This window comes from Oncorhynchus mykiss, chromosome 21, assembly GCF_057628025.1.
Source record: "Oncorhynchus mykiss isolate SJ-2025 chromosome 21, ASM5762802v1, whole genome shotgun sequence".
NCBI lineage: Eukaryota > Metazoa > Chordata > Actinopteri > Salmoniformes > Salmonidae > Oncorhynchus > Oncorhynchus mykiss.
Window position 1 is genome coordinate 37,930,001 of NC_143042.1, and position 17,500 is coordinate 37,947,500.

Sequence of the window (17,500 nt, forward strand, 5' to 3'; positions counted from 1 at the left end):
GAAACCAGACAGACAGACGGACGGACCAGAGAGAGGAACCAGACCGACAGACGGACCAGAGAGAGGGACCAGACAGACCGACAGACAGACAGACGGACCAGAGAGAGGGACCAGACAGACGGACTAGAGAGGGGGACCAGACAGACAGGCGGACCAGAGAGAGGGACCAGACAGACAGACAGACGGACCAGAGAGAGAAACCAGACAGACAGACAGACGGACGGACCAGAGAGAGGAACCAGACAGACAGACAGACGGACCAGAGAGAGGGACCAGACAGACAGACGGACCAGAGAGAGGGACCAGACAGACAGACGGACCAGACAGACAGACGGACCAGAGAGAGGGACCAGACAGACAGATGGACCAGAGAGAGGGACCAGAAAGACAGACGAACCAGAGAGAGGAACCAGACAGACAGACAGACGGACCAGAGAGAGGGACCAGACAGACAGACGGACCAGAGAGAGGGACCAGACAGACAGACGGACCAGAGAGAGGGACCAGACAGACAGACGGACCAGAGGGAGGGACCAGACAGACAGACGGACCGACCAGCGGGAGGTACCAGACAGACAGACGGGCCAGCGGGAGGGACCAGACAGACACAGACGGCCCAGAGGGAGGGACCAGACAGACAGACCAGAGAGAGGGACCAGACAGAAAGACAGACCAGAGAGAGGGACCAGACAGACGGACGGACCAGAGAGAGGGACCAGACAGACAGACAGACCAGAGAGAGGGACCAGACAGACGGACGGACCAGACAGAAAGACAGACCAGAGAGAGGGACCAGACAGACGGACGGACCAGAGAGAGGGACCAGACAGACAGACAGACCAGAGAGAGGGACCAGACAGACAGACAGACCAGAGGGAGGGACCAGACAGAAAGACAGACCAGAGAGAGGGACCAGACAGACGGACGGACCAGAGAGAGGGACCAGACAGACAGACAGACCAGAGAGAGGGACCAGACAGACGGACGGACCAGACAGACAGACAAGACGTACCCGGACCAGGTTGAACCCGGGCTCTCCCTTGCGGTGCATGGTCGTCAGGGTGCTCTGCAGGGTCCTCCAGGTGACCGTCTTGCCGCTGCCCGTCTTGCCCACGATCATGGTGGAGTGTCTGGAGTTCTTGGTCTCGTACAGCTGGATGACCTTGGTCAGGGTGAAGGGGGTCACCTGCAGACAGGCCTGCCGCAGCTCCGCCTCGATCGTCTCTCGCAGCTTCGGGGAGAGGAAGGGATGGATGGAGAGAGAGAAGCAGATACAGAGACAGCGGGAGGGATAGACAGAGTTAGTGAAACAGTATTCAGGGCTACTAGCTGAGGCCAGGTCTGCCCTGGGGCATGTGGTACAGAGCAGTCAGAGGGTCTGAATTATACATCTGAACAACGCTGACCAACACAAGCATTCAGTGTATTTACAACGCAACAATGTAAACATTTCAGAGTATTTATCTCTACCCCAACCTCCCAACCCCTCCCGATTCATGCACCTGTACCAGTGGGACTGGGAGAGACTGTTTATAAGCAGACCAAATAAACAGCTAGATGAATAAATATCAGCCTCGCTCTCTCTCTCTCCACACACACACACACACAACATGCAGAGTGGAGCAGCTCAACACACTGAATTATTTATGGAGATGTGATGCGGCATTTGTCAACTTGGCTCACTCACGTCTCGGTAGTGTGAAAAGCAGATGGCACATTTTAGAGACGGCAGTCGCGTGTGGAGAGAGAGGAAGAGAGCGAGAGAGTGAGGGGGAGAGAGAGGGGGGGGGGGAGTAGAGAGATGGAAGGATGGGTGGATGGAATGACAGCTCTCCAGAAGTGTTTCGCTCCCCCACTCCTCAGTCCCACCACGGGTTCACCAGACCGCTAACGTGTATGTGTCCCCCCACCCCCACCCCCACATCATCAGACAAAAGCACAGTGAGTGTCCGTTTCCTGAAGCAGAGAACTTGTAGTTCTCAGAGACTCGTTCATTAGTTAATGCATTACGTCCATCTGCTTTGACAAGCTCCAACAAAACTGGGAAGCCACTTTATGTTTCACTACCGGTGGGGATTTCCATGGCGGGGAGGTGTGTGTGTGTGTGTGTGTGTGTGCATAGGTACCTTTCCGTAGTCGATAGTAGGGGTCTCCACTGCGGGGAAGAGGTCCTGGATGATTCCGTTGAACAGCGGCAGGTCGACGGAGGCCAGCTTCGCGATGTTCATGTCTTTCATAGACATCAGCAGGATCTGATCAGGGGTAAGAGGTCAGGGGGTGACATCACATCCTGTTTGAGCCACAGCAAGGTCTAGTTTTCTGTCTTTAACATGAATTGACTTTAAATACAACTGTACGTCAACTCAACTGTACACAAGGTGCTCGTTCAATCACCACCGAATTAACTTTTACAACATCAACAGAAACTTAACAAATGCGAGGAACTGTGAATTTATACAAAAGTACAGAGGAACGACTGAAGCTTGCTATCAGGTAAAAGATGAATCCTTTTCAAGTTTCCTTTTCTTGTCCTCTTTGATACATTTTTTTAATCACCGTGTCAGGTACCCCTTCAGGTGTCAGGCACCCCTTCAGGTGTTAGGCACCCCTTCAGGTGTTAGGCACCCCTTCAGGTGTCAGGCACCCCTTCAGGTGTCAGGCACCCCTTCAGGTGTCAGGCACCCCTTCAGGTGTCAGGCACCCCTTCAGGTGTTAGGCACCCCTTCAGGTGTTAGGCACCCCTTCAGGTGTCAGGCACCCCTTCAGGTGTTAGGCACCCCTTCAGGTGTCAGGCACCCCTTCAGGTGTTAGGCACCCCTTCAGGTGTTAGGCACCCCTTCAGGTGTCAGGCACCCCTTCAGGTGTCAGGCACCCCTTCAGGTGTCAGGCACCCCTTCAGGTGTTAGGCACCCCTTCAGGTGTTAGGCACACTTTTATGGTGTAAAACTCTCATCTGCATTCTGTGTCTCTCAAACACACACACACACACACACACACACACACACACACACACACACACACACACACACACACACACACACACACACACACACACACACACACACACACACACACACACACACACACACACACACACACACACACAGAGGGCAGATGGATTGAATTACAGGTCTATTCAGGAGATTAACAGAAAAGTGCTGTTGGACAATTTATTCAAATGGAGATTTCTTTCTTTCTTTTGCTCTCTGACGCCCGCCCGCCCGCCCGCCCGCCCGCCTGCCTACCAGACTCTGTCTCTTAAGACTTTTTATCTTCCTCTCTAGAAATGGACTCACAGGTCATCAAATTGAACCCAATGCTGGAAGGTGAGCAGAAGTATAGCTGTGTAGTTCTCTGCAGTCAGTTGCACTGCTGTTACTGTATACCCTGGTCAGTTGAAGTGAGTCGGTTCACTGTACCTCCTCGTCGGCCACGTCGGGGCAGACACGTCTCTTCTTGCCAGCGTAGCGGAGCAGCGAGGTCAGGGCACGCAAGCCAAAGTCATAGTGGTCTTGTTTCGACAGCTGCTGCACTGCCAGAGAGTACAGGGTGAATACCTTCTTAGCCAGCAGCTGGAGAGAGAAGCAAGGGGGGGGGGGAGAGCATGAAAGATAGGATGGGAGCGAGAGAGGAAAAGGAAGAGGAGGAGAGGGGAAGATAGAGGGGGGCAGAAATAGAAGAAAGAGAAATGGAGTCAGTAACCACATCTACCCATCACTACTTAATGACCCTAGAGCATAGCGTGAAGGATAGGCCTCTCATATTTTAATTTAACCTTTATTTAACTAGGCAAGTCAGTTAAGAACAAACTCTTACTTACTATGACGGCCTACCCTGGCCAAACAGAACAAAAATATAACTGTAACAATTTACAAGTTTTCACTGAGTTAGAGTTCATATGAGGAGATCAGCCAATTGAAATAAATTAATTAGGCCCTAATCTATGGATTTCATATGACTGGGAATACAGATATGCATCTATTGGTCACAGAACCCTTAAAAAATGGCCTCACAATGGGCCTCAGGAATTTGTCACAGCATTTTTGTGCATTTAAATTCCCCATCTATAAAATACAATTGTGTTCGTTGTCTGTAGCTTATGCCTGCCAATACCATAACCCCACCACCACTATGGGGCACTCTGCTGATGTCAACATTGTGAACAAACTCTTCGCCCACATGACACAATACATGTCCTCTGCGGTTGAGAGGCCCGGTTGGACGCACTGCCAAATTCTCTAAAGCGATTTTGGTAGAGAAATGAACATTCAATTATTTGGCAAAAGCTATGGTGGACATTCCTGCAGTAGGCATGCCAGTTGCACGCTCCCTCAAAACATCTGTGGCATTGTGTTGTGTGATAAAACTGCACATTGAGTGGCCTTTTATTGTCCCCAGTGCACGGTGCACCTGTGTAATTATCATGCTGTTTAATCAGCTTCTTGATATGCCACACCTGTCAGGTGAATGGATTATCTTGGCAAATTTGTGGACAAAATTTGAGAGAAATAAGCTTTTTGTGCGTATGGAAAATATCTGGGATCCTTTATTTCAGCTCATGAAACATGGGACCAACACTTTACATGTTACGTTTATATTTTTGTTCAGTGTATAAAGTCACCTAGCTAGTGGCGTTGTATCATCATATAACCTAGTCATGTGAAACGTGTCAGATAGACATGTCTGTCTGTCTGTCTGTCTGTCTGTTAGCTGGCCTGCCAGCTAGAGAAAGACAGACTAGAAAATACGCTATGAGGATGCCCTGCCCTACAGCAGACAGCTTGACAGACACTGGCTGTCATGATCCCCTCTTGGCAAGCAGGCTGTGTGTGTGTGTGTTGTGTGTGAGGAGCGTCCATCACATGGTCACCCCTTCGTCTCGCTCCTCCTGTCCTCCAGTCTTCTATCTCAGCAAGGGAAGCCGTGTGTGTGTGTGTGTGTGTGTGTGTGTGTGTGTGTGTGTGTCGTAGAGAGGTAACATCTGAGTATGTATGAGAAAGATGTCAGTGGGTTTGTGTGTGCTTTTGAGTAAGCATATGAGGAAGACAGTGAGTGTACATTACTGTAATGTAGTGTGAGTGTGTGTGAGAGTGCGTTGGTGTGTGTTTGTGTGTGTGTGTGTGTGTGTGTGTGTGTGTGTGTGTGTGTGTGTGTGTGTGTGTGTGTGTAAGAGAGTATGGAGGGCTCCTGGGTTACCATGTCAGCTTGTTCTCATCACTTCTCCCTTCATGCGCTTCAGTGACAACACAATCGCTCATGCACACAGTTACGCAAACACACACACGCACACGCACACAAACGAACATGCATACGCACAGGCACACACACACACACACACAGCGTTGTCATGCAAGGCAGAGCAGACGATGGGCTCACGGGAAGCAAATCCTCTTTCCTGTCTGTTCCAGCTCACAGAATACAGAATACGCTCCTCACTCTCAAAACAGGCCAAAGCAGACCAAAGTAGGCCAAACACCTAGGCCAAAAAGCCCCATGCCAGGAGATAGGGGTTATTTCTGCATGGCTCTGATGGTGATGGTGATGGTAGCACCCCATCAGGGACAGGGACAATATCTCTTTGACACACATGCAGTGAGAGGGTGTGTGTGTGTGTGTGTGTGTGTGTGTGTGTGTGGCAAGGGGACCTGAGATGTGTGTATGTTGGCCTGGGTTCAGCTGGCATTGGGCTTGGTTGGCATTGGGGTGTTAGTGGTTTAAAGCAGGCGTGAACAGCCTCTCCCTCTCTTCTTTCCTCTCTCCGTCGGTCTGTATCTCCTCCCTCTCTCCATTTCTACATATTTCCTTATCCTCCACCTTCTCACCCTCCCTCCGTCTCTACCTCCCTCCCTTGTTCCCTCCCTCTGTGCCAGGGCTGGAGTGGTTGTGTTGTGTTCTGGTCTCTCTCCCTCCCTCCCTTGTTCCCTCCCTCTCTTGTTCCCTCCCTCTGTGCCAGGGCTGGAGTGGTTGTGTTGTGTTCTGGTCTCTCTCCCTCCGTCTCTACCTCCCTCCCTTGTTCCCTCCCTCTGTGCCAGGGCTGGAGTGGTTGTGTTGTGTTCTGGTCTCTCTCCCTCCGTCTCTCCCTCCCTCCCTTGTTCCCTCCCTCTGTGCCAGGGCTGGAGTGGTTGTGTTGTGTTCTGGTCTCTCTCCCTCCGTCTCTCCCTCCCTCCCTTGTTCCCTCCCTCTGTGCCAGGGCTGGAGTGGTTGTGTTGTGTTCTGGTCTCTCTCCCTCCGTCTCTCCCTCCCTCCCTTGTTCCCTCCCTCTGTGCCAGGGCTGGAGTGGTTGTGTTGTGTTCTGGTCTCTCTCCCTCCGTCTCGCCCTCCCTCCCTTGTTCCCTCCCTCTGTGCCAGGGCTGGAGTGGTTGTGTTGTGTTCTGGTCTCTTTCCCACCTCTTGTTCATCTGCTGTTATTTGTGGTGTTCATTTAACACCCCCTATTTTTCTCTGGCAGTTAATTACCGTTCCCAACAGGAGACCACACGCCACTGCTGTTTGGGGCGTGTGTGCCTGTGTGTGGATGGGGAGGGTGTTTGAGAAGTTTGATAAAGGTTAACCCATAACAGTCTAAGCTGGGGGGGGGGGGGGGGGGGGGGTCTACTAAACTATATGGCATTTCTTTAAGAAGGTCATACCAAGGATCATTTAGCTATTTGATTGAGTTTTTTTTTTAATATAAATAAATATGAAAAAATATTTCATAAAACATGCTACAGACAGAAGTTGGCAGTACCGACTTCAGACGAGTCCCAAGACGCTCGCGGGGGGGGGGGGGGGGGACTAGTAGTTTGTAGGCCAAATCGTTTGGATGCTACAGATGATTTGGGGAGAAGACTGATTTTCGGGAGATCTCATGGTCTGACAAACACCACTCCAGCTCTGTCTCCTTCCACTGCAGATGTGGAAGCGTGATATCAGTGGATTGAGACGCATCCAATGCATAAAAACCAAGATATCTCTAGCTTAAACTGGTGGACATTTATGGCTATTGTTTATTATTATGCTAATAAAGAATTTGCGGGAGGCGCGGACATCGACTCTAGGGGGTTAACAAAGGGTGTCATGGGTAAGTGTGGTGAAAGTTTGCCGTGTGTGTGTGTGTTGGTGTTGAAGCCTCAGGGGTGTGTTATAGGTTGTTATTGAAGCGCGGGTGGGACTGGGAGGGTGCTCTGGTGCAAAAGTGAATTTGAATCTTGTTAAACACACGCTGCGGAAGCAAGCACACACACACACACACATACACACACACACACACACACACACACAACCCCCCTGTGAGTCAGCATTAATCCTGCTCCGGCTCTGGTCCCAGTGATCTGTGTGTGTGTTTGTGTTTGTGTGTGTGTGTGCCATGATTCCATGCCTTCATCCGATTCAATAGGAGTCCCACTGTAGATAATCCCATAACATCCTGGCCGCGCTCCAAATCCCACTGACACTCATCTCAGAGCACGAGGCAGCGTGTGTGTGTGTGTGTGTGTGCACATTTCTTCCTGTATCTGTGTATGTGTGTGTGTGTGTGTGGGTGTTCCAGGGTTTTTCTCTCTGCCCATGGCAAAATGTGTAGAATTGCAAGAAGTTGAACTGTTCTACGCCACTAGTTGATACTTATTGAAAAGGTTGCTGGATCAAATCCCCGAGCTGACGAGGTAAAAAAATCTGTCGTTCTGCCCCTGAACAATGCAGTTAACCCACTGTTCCCTGGTAGGCCGTCATTGTAAGTAAGAATTTGTTCTTAACTGACTTGCCTAGTTAAATAAAGGTTAAATGTATTTATTTGATTTTATATTCAGTACCAGTGACTGGCGCGCTGTCTCTGCGCCTCCAGGTCTCTCCAGTGTCTCAAGGCCACTGTCTTTGGCACGCAGAACTCTTTGGTCTCTGGCTGCCACAGTGACACAAAGAGCGAGATGTCCTTTAGAACGGTGTCGTACCCAGACAGAAGATCTATGTAGCGAGGAAAAGCCAATGTGCATAACCAACTGAAAGTTTGTTTGGTAGAAATTAGGGCAGTCAAAAGTGAACACGGTAATTACAGTTACCGGTCAAAATTTGAGGGCGGGCCTCCCGGGTGGCGCAGTGGTTAAGGGCTACAGTGTACTACAGCGCCAGCTGTGCCACCAGAGACTCTGGGTTCGCACCCAGGCTCTGTCGCAACCGGGAGGTCCGTGGGGCGACGCACAATTGGCCCAGCGTCGTCCGGGTTAGGGAGGGCTTGGCCGGTAGGGATATCCTTGACTCATCGCTCACCAGCGACTCCTGTGGCGGGCTGGGCGCAGTGCACGCTAACCAAGGTTGCCAGGTGCACGGTGTTTCCTCCGACACATTGGTGCGGCTGGCTTCCGGGTTGGATGAGTGCTGTGTTAAGAAGTAGTGCGGCTTGGTTGGGTTGTGTATCGGAGGACGCATGACTTTCAACCTTCGTCTCTCCCGAGCCCCTACGGGAGTTGAAGCGATGAGACAAGATAGTAGCTACTAAACAATTGGATACCATGAAATTGGGGTGTAACGATTCTCTTCTTGTGAAGTAGAGGCGGACCAAAGCGCAGCGTGGTGGTTGTTCATTGTATTTATTGACGACACTATACATGAACAAACTAACGGAAAAAAAACAAGAAACGTGAGAACTCAAAACAGCCCTGTCTGGTGCAAACACAAAAACAGGAACAATCACCCACAAACACACAGTGAAACCCAGGCTACCTAAATATGGTTCCCAATCAGAGACAATGACGAACACCTGCCTCTGATTGAGAACCATATCAGGCCGAACATAGAACTAGACCAAAACATAGAAAAACAAACATAGACTGCCCACCCAACTCACGCCCTGACCATACTAAATAAATACAAAAACAAAGGAAATAGAGGTCAGAACGTGACAGTACCCCCCCCCAAAGGTGCGGACTCCGGCCGCAAAACCTTGACCTATAGGGGAGGGTCTGGGTGGGCGTCTGTCCGCGGTGGCGGCTCTGGCGCGGGACGCGGACCCCACTTCGCCATTGTCTCAGTCCGCCTTATTGTCCGCCTCCGTGGCTTACTCACCATGCCCACCCCTCTCAATGACCCCACTGGACAGAGGGGCTGCTTGGGACAGAGGGGCAGCTTCTCGGGACAGAGGGACAGCTGCTCGGGACAGAGGGACAGCTGCTCGGGACAGAGGGACAGCTGCTCGGGACAGAGGGACAGCTGCTCGGGACAGAGGGACAGCTGCTCGGGACAGAGGGACAGCTGCTCCGGGCGGAGGGGCTCTAGCGGCCCCTGGCTGACTGGCGGCACTGGCGGCCCCTGGCTGACTGGCGGCCCCTGGCTGACTGGCGGCGCATGCGGCCCCTGGTTGACTGGCGGCGCTGGCGCTGGGCTGACTGGCGGCACTGGCGGCCCCTGGTTGACTGGCGGCACTGGCGGCCCCTGGTTGACTGGCGGCACTGGCGGCCCCTGGCTGACTGGCGGCACTGGCGGCCCCTGGCTGACTGGCGGCACTGGCGGCCCCTGGCTGACGGGCGGCATTGGCGGCTCCTGGCAGACGGGCGGCACTGGCGGCGCTGGGCAGACGGGCGGCGCTGGGCAGACGGGCGGCACTGGCGGCGCTGGGCAGACGGGCGGCGCTGGCGGCGCTGGGCAGACGGGCGGCGCTGGCGGCGCTGGGCAGACGGGCGGCGCTGGCGGCGCTGGGCAGACGGGCGGCGCTGGCGGCGCTGGGCAGACGGGAAGCTCCGATGGCGCCGGGCAGACGCGAAGCTCTGACAGAGGCGCCGGGCAGACGGGAAGCTCCGGCAGAGGCGCCGGACAGGCGGGAGGCTCCGGCAGAGGCGCCGGACAGGCGGGAGGCTCCGGCAGAGGCGCCGGACAGGCGGGAGGCTCCGGCAGAGGCGCCGGACAGGCGGGAGGCTCCGGCAGAGGCGCCGGACAGGCGGGAGGCTCCGGCAGAGGCGCCGGACAGGCGGGAGGCTCCGGCAGAGGCGCCGGACAGGCGGGAGGCTCCGGCAGAGGCGCCGGACAGGCGGGAGGCTCCGGCAGAGGCGCCGGACAGGCGGGAGGCTCCGGCAGAGGCGCCGGACAGGCGGGAGGCTCCGGCAGAGGCGCCGGACAGGCGGGAGGCTCCGGCAGCGCTGGAGAGGAGGAAGGCTCTGGACGGATGGGCCGGAGAGACAGCCTGGTACGGGGAGCTGCCACCGGAGGGCTGGGGTGTGGAGGTGGTGACGGATAGACCGGGCCGTGCAGGCGCACTGGAGCTCTTGAGCACCGAGCCTGCCCAACCTTACCCGGTTGAATGGTCCCGGTCGCCCTGCCAGTGCGGCGAGGTGGAATAGCCCGCACTGGGCTATGCAGGCGAACCGGGGACACCGTGCGCAAGGCTGGTGCCATGTAAGCCGGCCCAAGGAGACGCACTGGAGACCAGATGCGTAGAGCCGGCTTCATGGCACTTGGCTCGATGCCCACTCTAGCCCGGCCGATACGCGGAGCTGGAATGTACCGCACCGGGCTGTGCACCCGCACTGGGGACACCGTGCGCTCCACAGCATAACACGGTGCCTGCCCGGTCTCTCTAGCCCCCCGGTAACCACAGGAAGTTGGCTCAGGTCTCCTACCTGGCGTAGCCATACTCCCTGTTAGCCCCCCCCCAAGAAATTTTTGGGGCTGACTCCCGGGCTTCCATCCACGACGCCGCGCTGCCTCCTCGTACCAGCGCCTCTCCGCTTTCGCCGCCTCCCGTTCTTCCTTGGGGCGGCGATATTCTCCTGGCTGAGCCCAAGGTCCTTTACCGTCTAATTCGTCCACCCATGTCCATACCTCCTCGCGCTGCTCCTGCTGCTGCTTTCTCCTTTGCCCATTACCACACCGCTTGGTCCTGTTGTGGTGGGTGATTCTGTAACGATTCTCTTCTTGTGAAGTAGAGGCGGACCAAAGCGCAGCGTGGTGGTTGTTCATTGTATTTATTGACGACACTATACATGAACAAACTAACGGAAAAAAACAAGAAACGTGAGAACTCAAAACAGCCCTGTCTGGTGCAAACACAAAAACAGGAACAATCACCCACAAACACACAGTGAAACCCAGGCTACCTAAATATGGTTCCCAATCAGAGACAATGACGAACACCTGCCTCTGATTGAGAACCATATCAGGCCGAACATAGAACTAGACCAAAACATAGAAAAACAAACATAGACTGCCCACCCAACTCACGCCCTGACCATACTAAATAAATACAAAAACAAAGGAAATAGAGGTCAGAACGTGACATGGGGAGAAAAAGGGGTACATTTTTTTTTTTTTTATTAATAATAAAATTGAAGTGCAACACCACAACACACAACCCTTTCAAGCACAATACTCAATGTGCGTGTGCATGTGCGCTCTCAGTCTGTGCCGCCAGCAGCCGCTGTACAACCGTCTATCTCTCTAGTGGCGCTTGAACATCCACTACGTGCACAGCTTTGAGCAACCATTTTGAAGGAAAACTTACAGGAGGTTCAATCATAAACACATTCCCAGGTGTTTCTTTCGATAGCAAGATAACATTAGCTAGCTAACCAAACAAGAATGTTTACAATGCCATGGCTGAATTCCTCTTGGAATTTCCCACAATGATTTTATTCAGAACAGGACATCCATTCCATTTAGCTAAGATTTAAGCAAATGTGACCCTTTTCAGGAAGCTAGGCATTTGTCGCACATCACTATTTCACAGGAGAGGCATTTGAACATTCTAAATGTTTTTTTTTATGCGTTTTTTTGGCAGAAATGCCTTCTGGAACATGTGAACTTTCATGTGCCTTAATAACAAGTGTGTATGCCATCGGTAAACACCAATAAAATTGTTAAATTACGAGCCTAGTTGGTTTAGCCACGGAAAAACACAGGAACCTTCCCACTAGACATGATTGGCTGAGATAATGGGTGGGCTGGACATGCCGAGAGATGAGTTTTGATTGGTCTGCCATGTAGCGTGCTTCTGTCTATAACATGAGCTGCTCAGTATGTGTAGATCATCCTTTCTACTGCAGCTTTTTTTTTGAAAGGTATCATGAAGAACTTCAAAAGGTGTTGCTACTGCTCTCAACATTGTTGCCCTGAATTTAACAGGCGCTATCGACACAGATCAGCGGGAAAACGCTGTGATGGACTACTTTCTGGAGGACGATCGTGGCATGCTGACTCGCTCGGACTCTGAAAATGAATCAGTCGATGAGGAAATCCCTGATTTAGGTAGAAACGTTTGAATTGAACCAGACATTGTAGAGTCTTCTGATGTCCGTGATGGGGAAGAAACGGCGATCAACAGTGTTGTTGTCACAGAAGAAGTTGACAAGAGTTTTAAAATCAGTGGAATGCCTGGTGGAAGCAAAGAGATTATGCAAATGCTGAGGGGGGTCAAAAACAGAACATAGAAGGATGTTGTATAAAACATCTTCAAACTAAGGGAAACCATGGCATCCATGACAGTTAGAATCATTTATCATGTATACCAGTCTAGCTACACTTTATTATGTTGTTAGAAAATCGTTTTCATTGCAAGTTAAAGCGTACTGTTAGCTAGCTAGCTAATGTTAAGTGAATGATCTGTGTAGTAATATTATTTGTATCCCAGAAAGCCATTTTAAATGCTAGTTATAGCCTAATGTTAGCTAGCTAGCTAACATTGAACCTATTTGGTTAGCTTTAGCTACCTGCAGTCTGTGTGTGGCTGTATTTACTTTTCATGCTAGTGAGGGCTGAGAATCCACTCTCACATAGGTTCGTGGTTGCAAAGGGCATCAGTGTCTTAACAGCGCGATTTGCCAAGGCAGGATACTCTGAGCGCAGCCCAATCCAGAAATATGACAGTGGCTTCTGATTAAATAACATTTTCAGAGAACCGCTTGTTGCAATTTCAATGAGGCTCTCTTGTTCAGATATCGGCAAGTGGACTGGAGGCAGGGCATGAAAGGGATAATGGATCAAGTTGTTTGTGCCATCTGTTTGTTTGTGCCATCGGGAAAGTACCTGCGTAATTGCGCACCCAACTCACTCAGGTGCTTCACTATATCACATTTGACGTTGTCCGTAAGTTCATTTGCACACAAATAATCATATAATGACGGAAGACCTGTGTGTTGTCCTTGTTAATGCAGACAGAGAAGAGCTCCAACTTCTTAATCATAGCCTCAATTTTGTCCCACACATTGAATATAGTTGCGAAGATTCCCTGTAATCCCAGATTCAGATCATTCAGGCGAGAAAAAACATCACCCAGATAGGCCAGTTGTGTGAGAAACTCATCACCCAGTACTTTAAAAATATCCTCTCATGTTGGCCTGGTTTCCAGTGGTGTGCAGAAGAGGATGTCTTCATTAATTGACCCCCCCATAAACGTAACAGACATATACCAGGAGCTGTGCCAGGCCCGCCACGTCTGTTGACTCATCCAGCTGTAACGCATAGAATTCACTGGCTTGTATGCGAAGCATTAATTGTTTCTCCTGCCATGTCACTGATGAGTCGTGAAACAGTGTTGTTTGATGATCTGTGTAGTTTTTTGGGACTTTGACGTTGCCACGTTGAACGTCACTGAGTTCTTCAGTTTCAGTAGGGCCACTCTACTGTTAATGTTTGTCTATGGAGATTGCATGGCGGTGTGCTCAATTGTATACACCTGCCAGCAACGGGTGTGGCTGAAATAGCCAAATCCACTAATTTGAAGGGGTGTCCACATACTTTTGTATATACTGTATAGTGTACCATTTTCTAGCTCTGTCTCTACTTTTTTACGATGTAAAAAACACAATTTCCAAATTTGCTACATAGAACCCGAATCCAGGTGGTGGGTCTTGAATGATCCCAATTCTTCAAGTAGCAGCTTGTGACAATATATATATATATATATTTTTTTTACCTTTATTTTACTAGGCAAGCCAGTTAAAAACAAATTCTTATTTACAATGACGGCCTACCCCGGCCAACGCTGGGCCAAATGTGAGCCGCCCTATGACACTCCCAATCACGGCCGGATGTGATACAGCCTGGATGGCTACATTAGTTTATGTCGAAGAACATGGATCAGTAGCCTCGGCTAGATCTAATAGCTGTATGATATTTAAACATGAACTCTGACATGGCTGATCTGTTGTTATTGTCTTAGAATACAGTTTATTTTCTGATTTCTTCCCGAAAATCAAAAGATGTTATACCTACAACATAGTGCAACGTTATTATTTGTATGTAAACATCTTTATTTAGGGAACAATTTCAAAAAATGGCATTCATCGAGTTAATTGCACAGAAAACCATGCAATTAACTCAATGAATTGTTGTAATCGTTTTGACAACCCTAGTAGGTGTTCAAAAAATGTGTATTTTCCCGTGGCACAGCGCCACAGCTAAAAGAATGCAGCAGAAACACTGGTGCGCTCGTTCCTAATTCATATCTGTGTGTCATCGTCACGTAAAGTAAAATCCATATCCTGTAACATCAGATTTGTGAGACGCAGCGTAGCGGAGACAGTAAATGCAATATCCACCAGATTGATTTGATGATATGCATCTATATCTATCCTTCAGTGCCATGGGAACTCAATCTCATCTGATGATTGCTTCGCTCTCAACATAAAAGAAACGTCTATATTTCATTAACGCGCCAGTGATAATTCTACAACATATTCTTTAGAAACCACCACGCATTGCGGGCGAACAGTGTTGAATATATACCTACCACCAGTGCAATTCTTTAAACTGACAAACTTATATGGAAAATGAATATCTTGTTCATTTAGTTAACAGACACAGTGGGCAAGTAGGTTTTTCAGACACAGTGAAATAGTAGATATTACAGTACTATCTTGTAGTATCATAGTTAGGGCCAGGAGTTTTTCCAGGGCTTCCTGTGAGCTAAGCAGGACAAACTCTAGGCCCTATGGTCAGGAAATACTCTTCAGGCATTAAGAAGCAACACTAAGGTCTAGAATTTTTTGTTCAAGAAAAAACCCTGTCCCTTGTCATTTACGTAGTGTTATTACCTTGAACATAAAAGTCTCTGTCACTCCCTCATTCCATTCCTCCATTCCTCCCTCCATTCCTCCCTCCCTCCCTCCATTCCTCCCACCCTCCCTCCATTCCTCCCACCCTCCCTCCATTCCTCCCTCCCTCCATTCCTCCCACCCTCCCTCCATTCCTCCCACCCTCCCTCCATTCCTCCCTCCCTCCCTCCATTCCTCCCACCCTCCCTCCATTCCTCCCACCCTCCCTCCATTCCTCCCACCCTCCCTCCATTCCTCCCTCCCTCCATTCCTCCCACCCTCCATTCCTCCCTCCCTCCATTCCTCCCACCCTCCCTCCATTCCTCCCACCCTCCATTCCTCCCTCCCTCCATTCCTCCCTCCCTCCATTCCTCCCTCCCTCCATTCCTCCCACCCTCCATTCCTCCCACCCTCCATTCCTCCCACCCTCCATTCCTCCCTCCCTCCATTCCTCCATCCCTCCCTCCGTTCCTCCCTCCCTCCGTTCCTCCCTCCATTACTCCATTCCTCCCTCCCTCCATTCCTCCCTCCATTCCTCCATTCCTCCCTCCCTCCATTCCTCCCTCCATCCATTCCGCCCTCCATTCCTCCCTTCATTCCTCCCTCCATTCATTCCTCCATCCATCCATTCCTCCCTCCATTCCTCCCTCCCTCCCTCCTCCATTCCTCCCTCCCTCCATCCATTCCTCCCTCCATTCCTCCCTCCATTCCTCCCTCCCTCCCTCCAATCCTCCCTCCATTCCTCTATCCATTCCTACCTCCAATCCTCCCTCCATCCATTCCTCCCTCCATCCATTCTTCCCTCCATCCATTCCTCCATTCCTCCCTCCATCCATTCCTCCCTCCATTCCTCCCTCCCTCCATTCCTCCCTCCCTCCCTCCAATCCTCCCTCCCTCCATCCATTCCTCCCTCCATTCCTACCTCCATTCCTCCATTCCTCCCTCCCTCCCTCCATCCATTCCTCCCTCCATTCCTCCCTCCATCCATTCCTCCATCCATTCCTCCCTCCCTCCCTCCATTCCTCCCTCCCTCCCTCCATTTCTCCCTCCTTTTCTCCCTCCCTCCATTCCTCTCTCCCTCCCTCCAGTCCTCCCTCCCTTCATTCCTCCCTCCAGTCCTCCCTCCCTCCATTCGTCCCTCCATTCCTCCCTCCCTCCATTCCTCCCTCCATTCCTCCCTCCATCCATTCCTCCTTCCCTCTATTCCTCCCTCCATTCCTCCCTCCAGTCCTCCCTCCATTCCTCCCTCCCTCCATTCCTCCCACCCTCCATTCCTCCCACCCTCCATTCCTCCCTCCCTCCACTCCTCCATTCCTCCCTCCATTCCTCCCTCCATTCCTCCCTCCCTCCACTCCTCCATCCTCCCTCCATTCCTCCCTCCCTCCATTCCTCCCTCCCTCCATTCCTCCCTCCCTCCATTTCTCCCTCCCTCCATTCCTCCCTCCATTCCTCCCTCCATTCCTCCCTCCCTCCATTCCTCCCTCCCTCCATTCCTCCCTCCCTCCCTCCCTCCATTTCTCCCTCCCTCCATTCCTCCCTCCAGTCCTCCCTCCCTCCATTCGTCCCTCCATTCCTCCCTCCATCCATTCCTCCCTCCATTCCTCCATTCCTCCCTCCATTCCTCCCTCCAGTCCTCCCTCCCTCCATTCGTCCCTCCATTCGTCCCTCCCTCCATTCCTCCCACCCTCCATTCGTCCCTCCCTCCATTCCTCCCTCCCTCCATTCGTCCCTCCATTCCTCCTTCCCTCCATTCCTCCCTCCATTCCTCCTTCCCTCCATTTGTCCCTCCATTCCTCCCTCCATTCCTCCTTCCATCCATTCCTCCCTCTCTCCATTCCTCCTTCCCTCCATTCCTCCCTCTATTCCTCCCTCCATTCCTCCCTCCAGTCCTCCCTCCAGTCCTCCCTCCAGTCCTCCCTCCCTCCATTCCTCCCTCCATTCCTCCTTCCATCCATTCCTCCCTCCCTCCATTCCTCCTTCCCTCCATTCCTCCCTCTGTACTTGTATTACCTTGCAGTTGTTGAATCCCTCTCCGAACAGGGTGATCTCAGCGATGAGGGTGGAGTCTGGTACCACCATGGAGATAGGCCTGAACATGGACTTCAAGTTGTCAGGCAACTCTGTACGACCAGCATAGCCTGGAGATGGAGAGAACTCTTATTAACACATGATATCTCTCTCACTCTATCCCCCCTCTCTCTGTCTCCCCTTTCACTCTTTCTTCCCCTCTCTTTCCCCTTCTCTCGAACACACACTAAATCCGTTTTAGAAATGTGACAGTGATTCTAACTTGAAGTAAGCTAGGCTTTAGTGAACTAACACTCACACTTGACTCTTTCCCCCTTACTAGTTCTGATAGCTACTTTATTGAGGAAAAAATTTACTTGTGGTTGTCCCACCTAGCTATTTTAATATGAATGCACTAACTGTAAGTCCCTCTGGATAAGAGCATCTTCTAGATGACTCAAATGGAAATCCTCATTCCTGAATGGATATCAATGAGA

The 17,500-nt window shown here is 51.4% G+C and overlaps 1 protein-coding gene across 2 annotated transcripts in view; it reads right to left on the minus strand.

Annotated features, from left to right (window-relative positions):
• Positions 1–17,500, minus strand: part of dnah2 (dynein, axonemal, heavy chain 2) — a 234,031-nt gene that overhangs the window by 104,100 nt on the left and 112,431 nt on the right. For both annotated transcript variants that reach the window (XM_036957925.2, XM_090214597.1), the window contains exons 39-42: positions 17,007–17,134; positions 3,420–3,572; positions 2,127–2,252; positions 1,013–1,231 (exon numbers count right to left, since the gene is read on the minus strand). In XM_036957925.2, the coding sequence (XP_036813820.2) occupies positions 1,013–1,231; positions 2,127–2,252; positions 3,420–3,572; positions 17,007–17,134 (626 nt within the window). The remainder of the gene's footprint in view (positions 1–1,012; positions 1,232–2,126; positions 2,253–3,419; positions 3,573–17,006; positions 17,135–17,500) is intronic.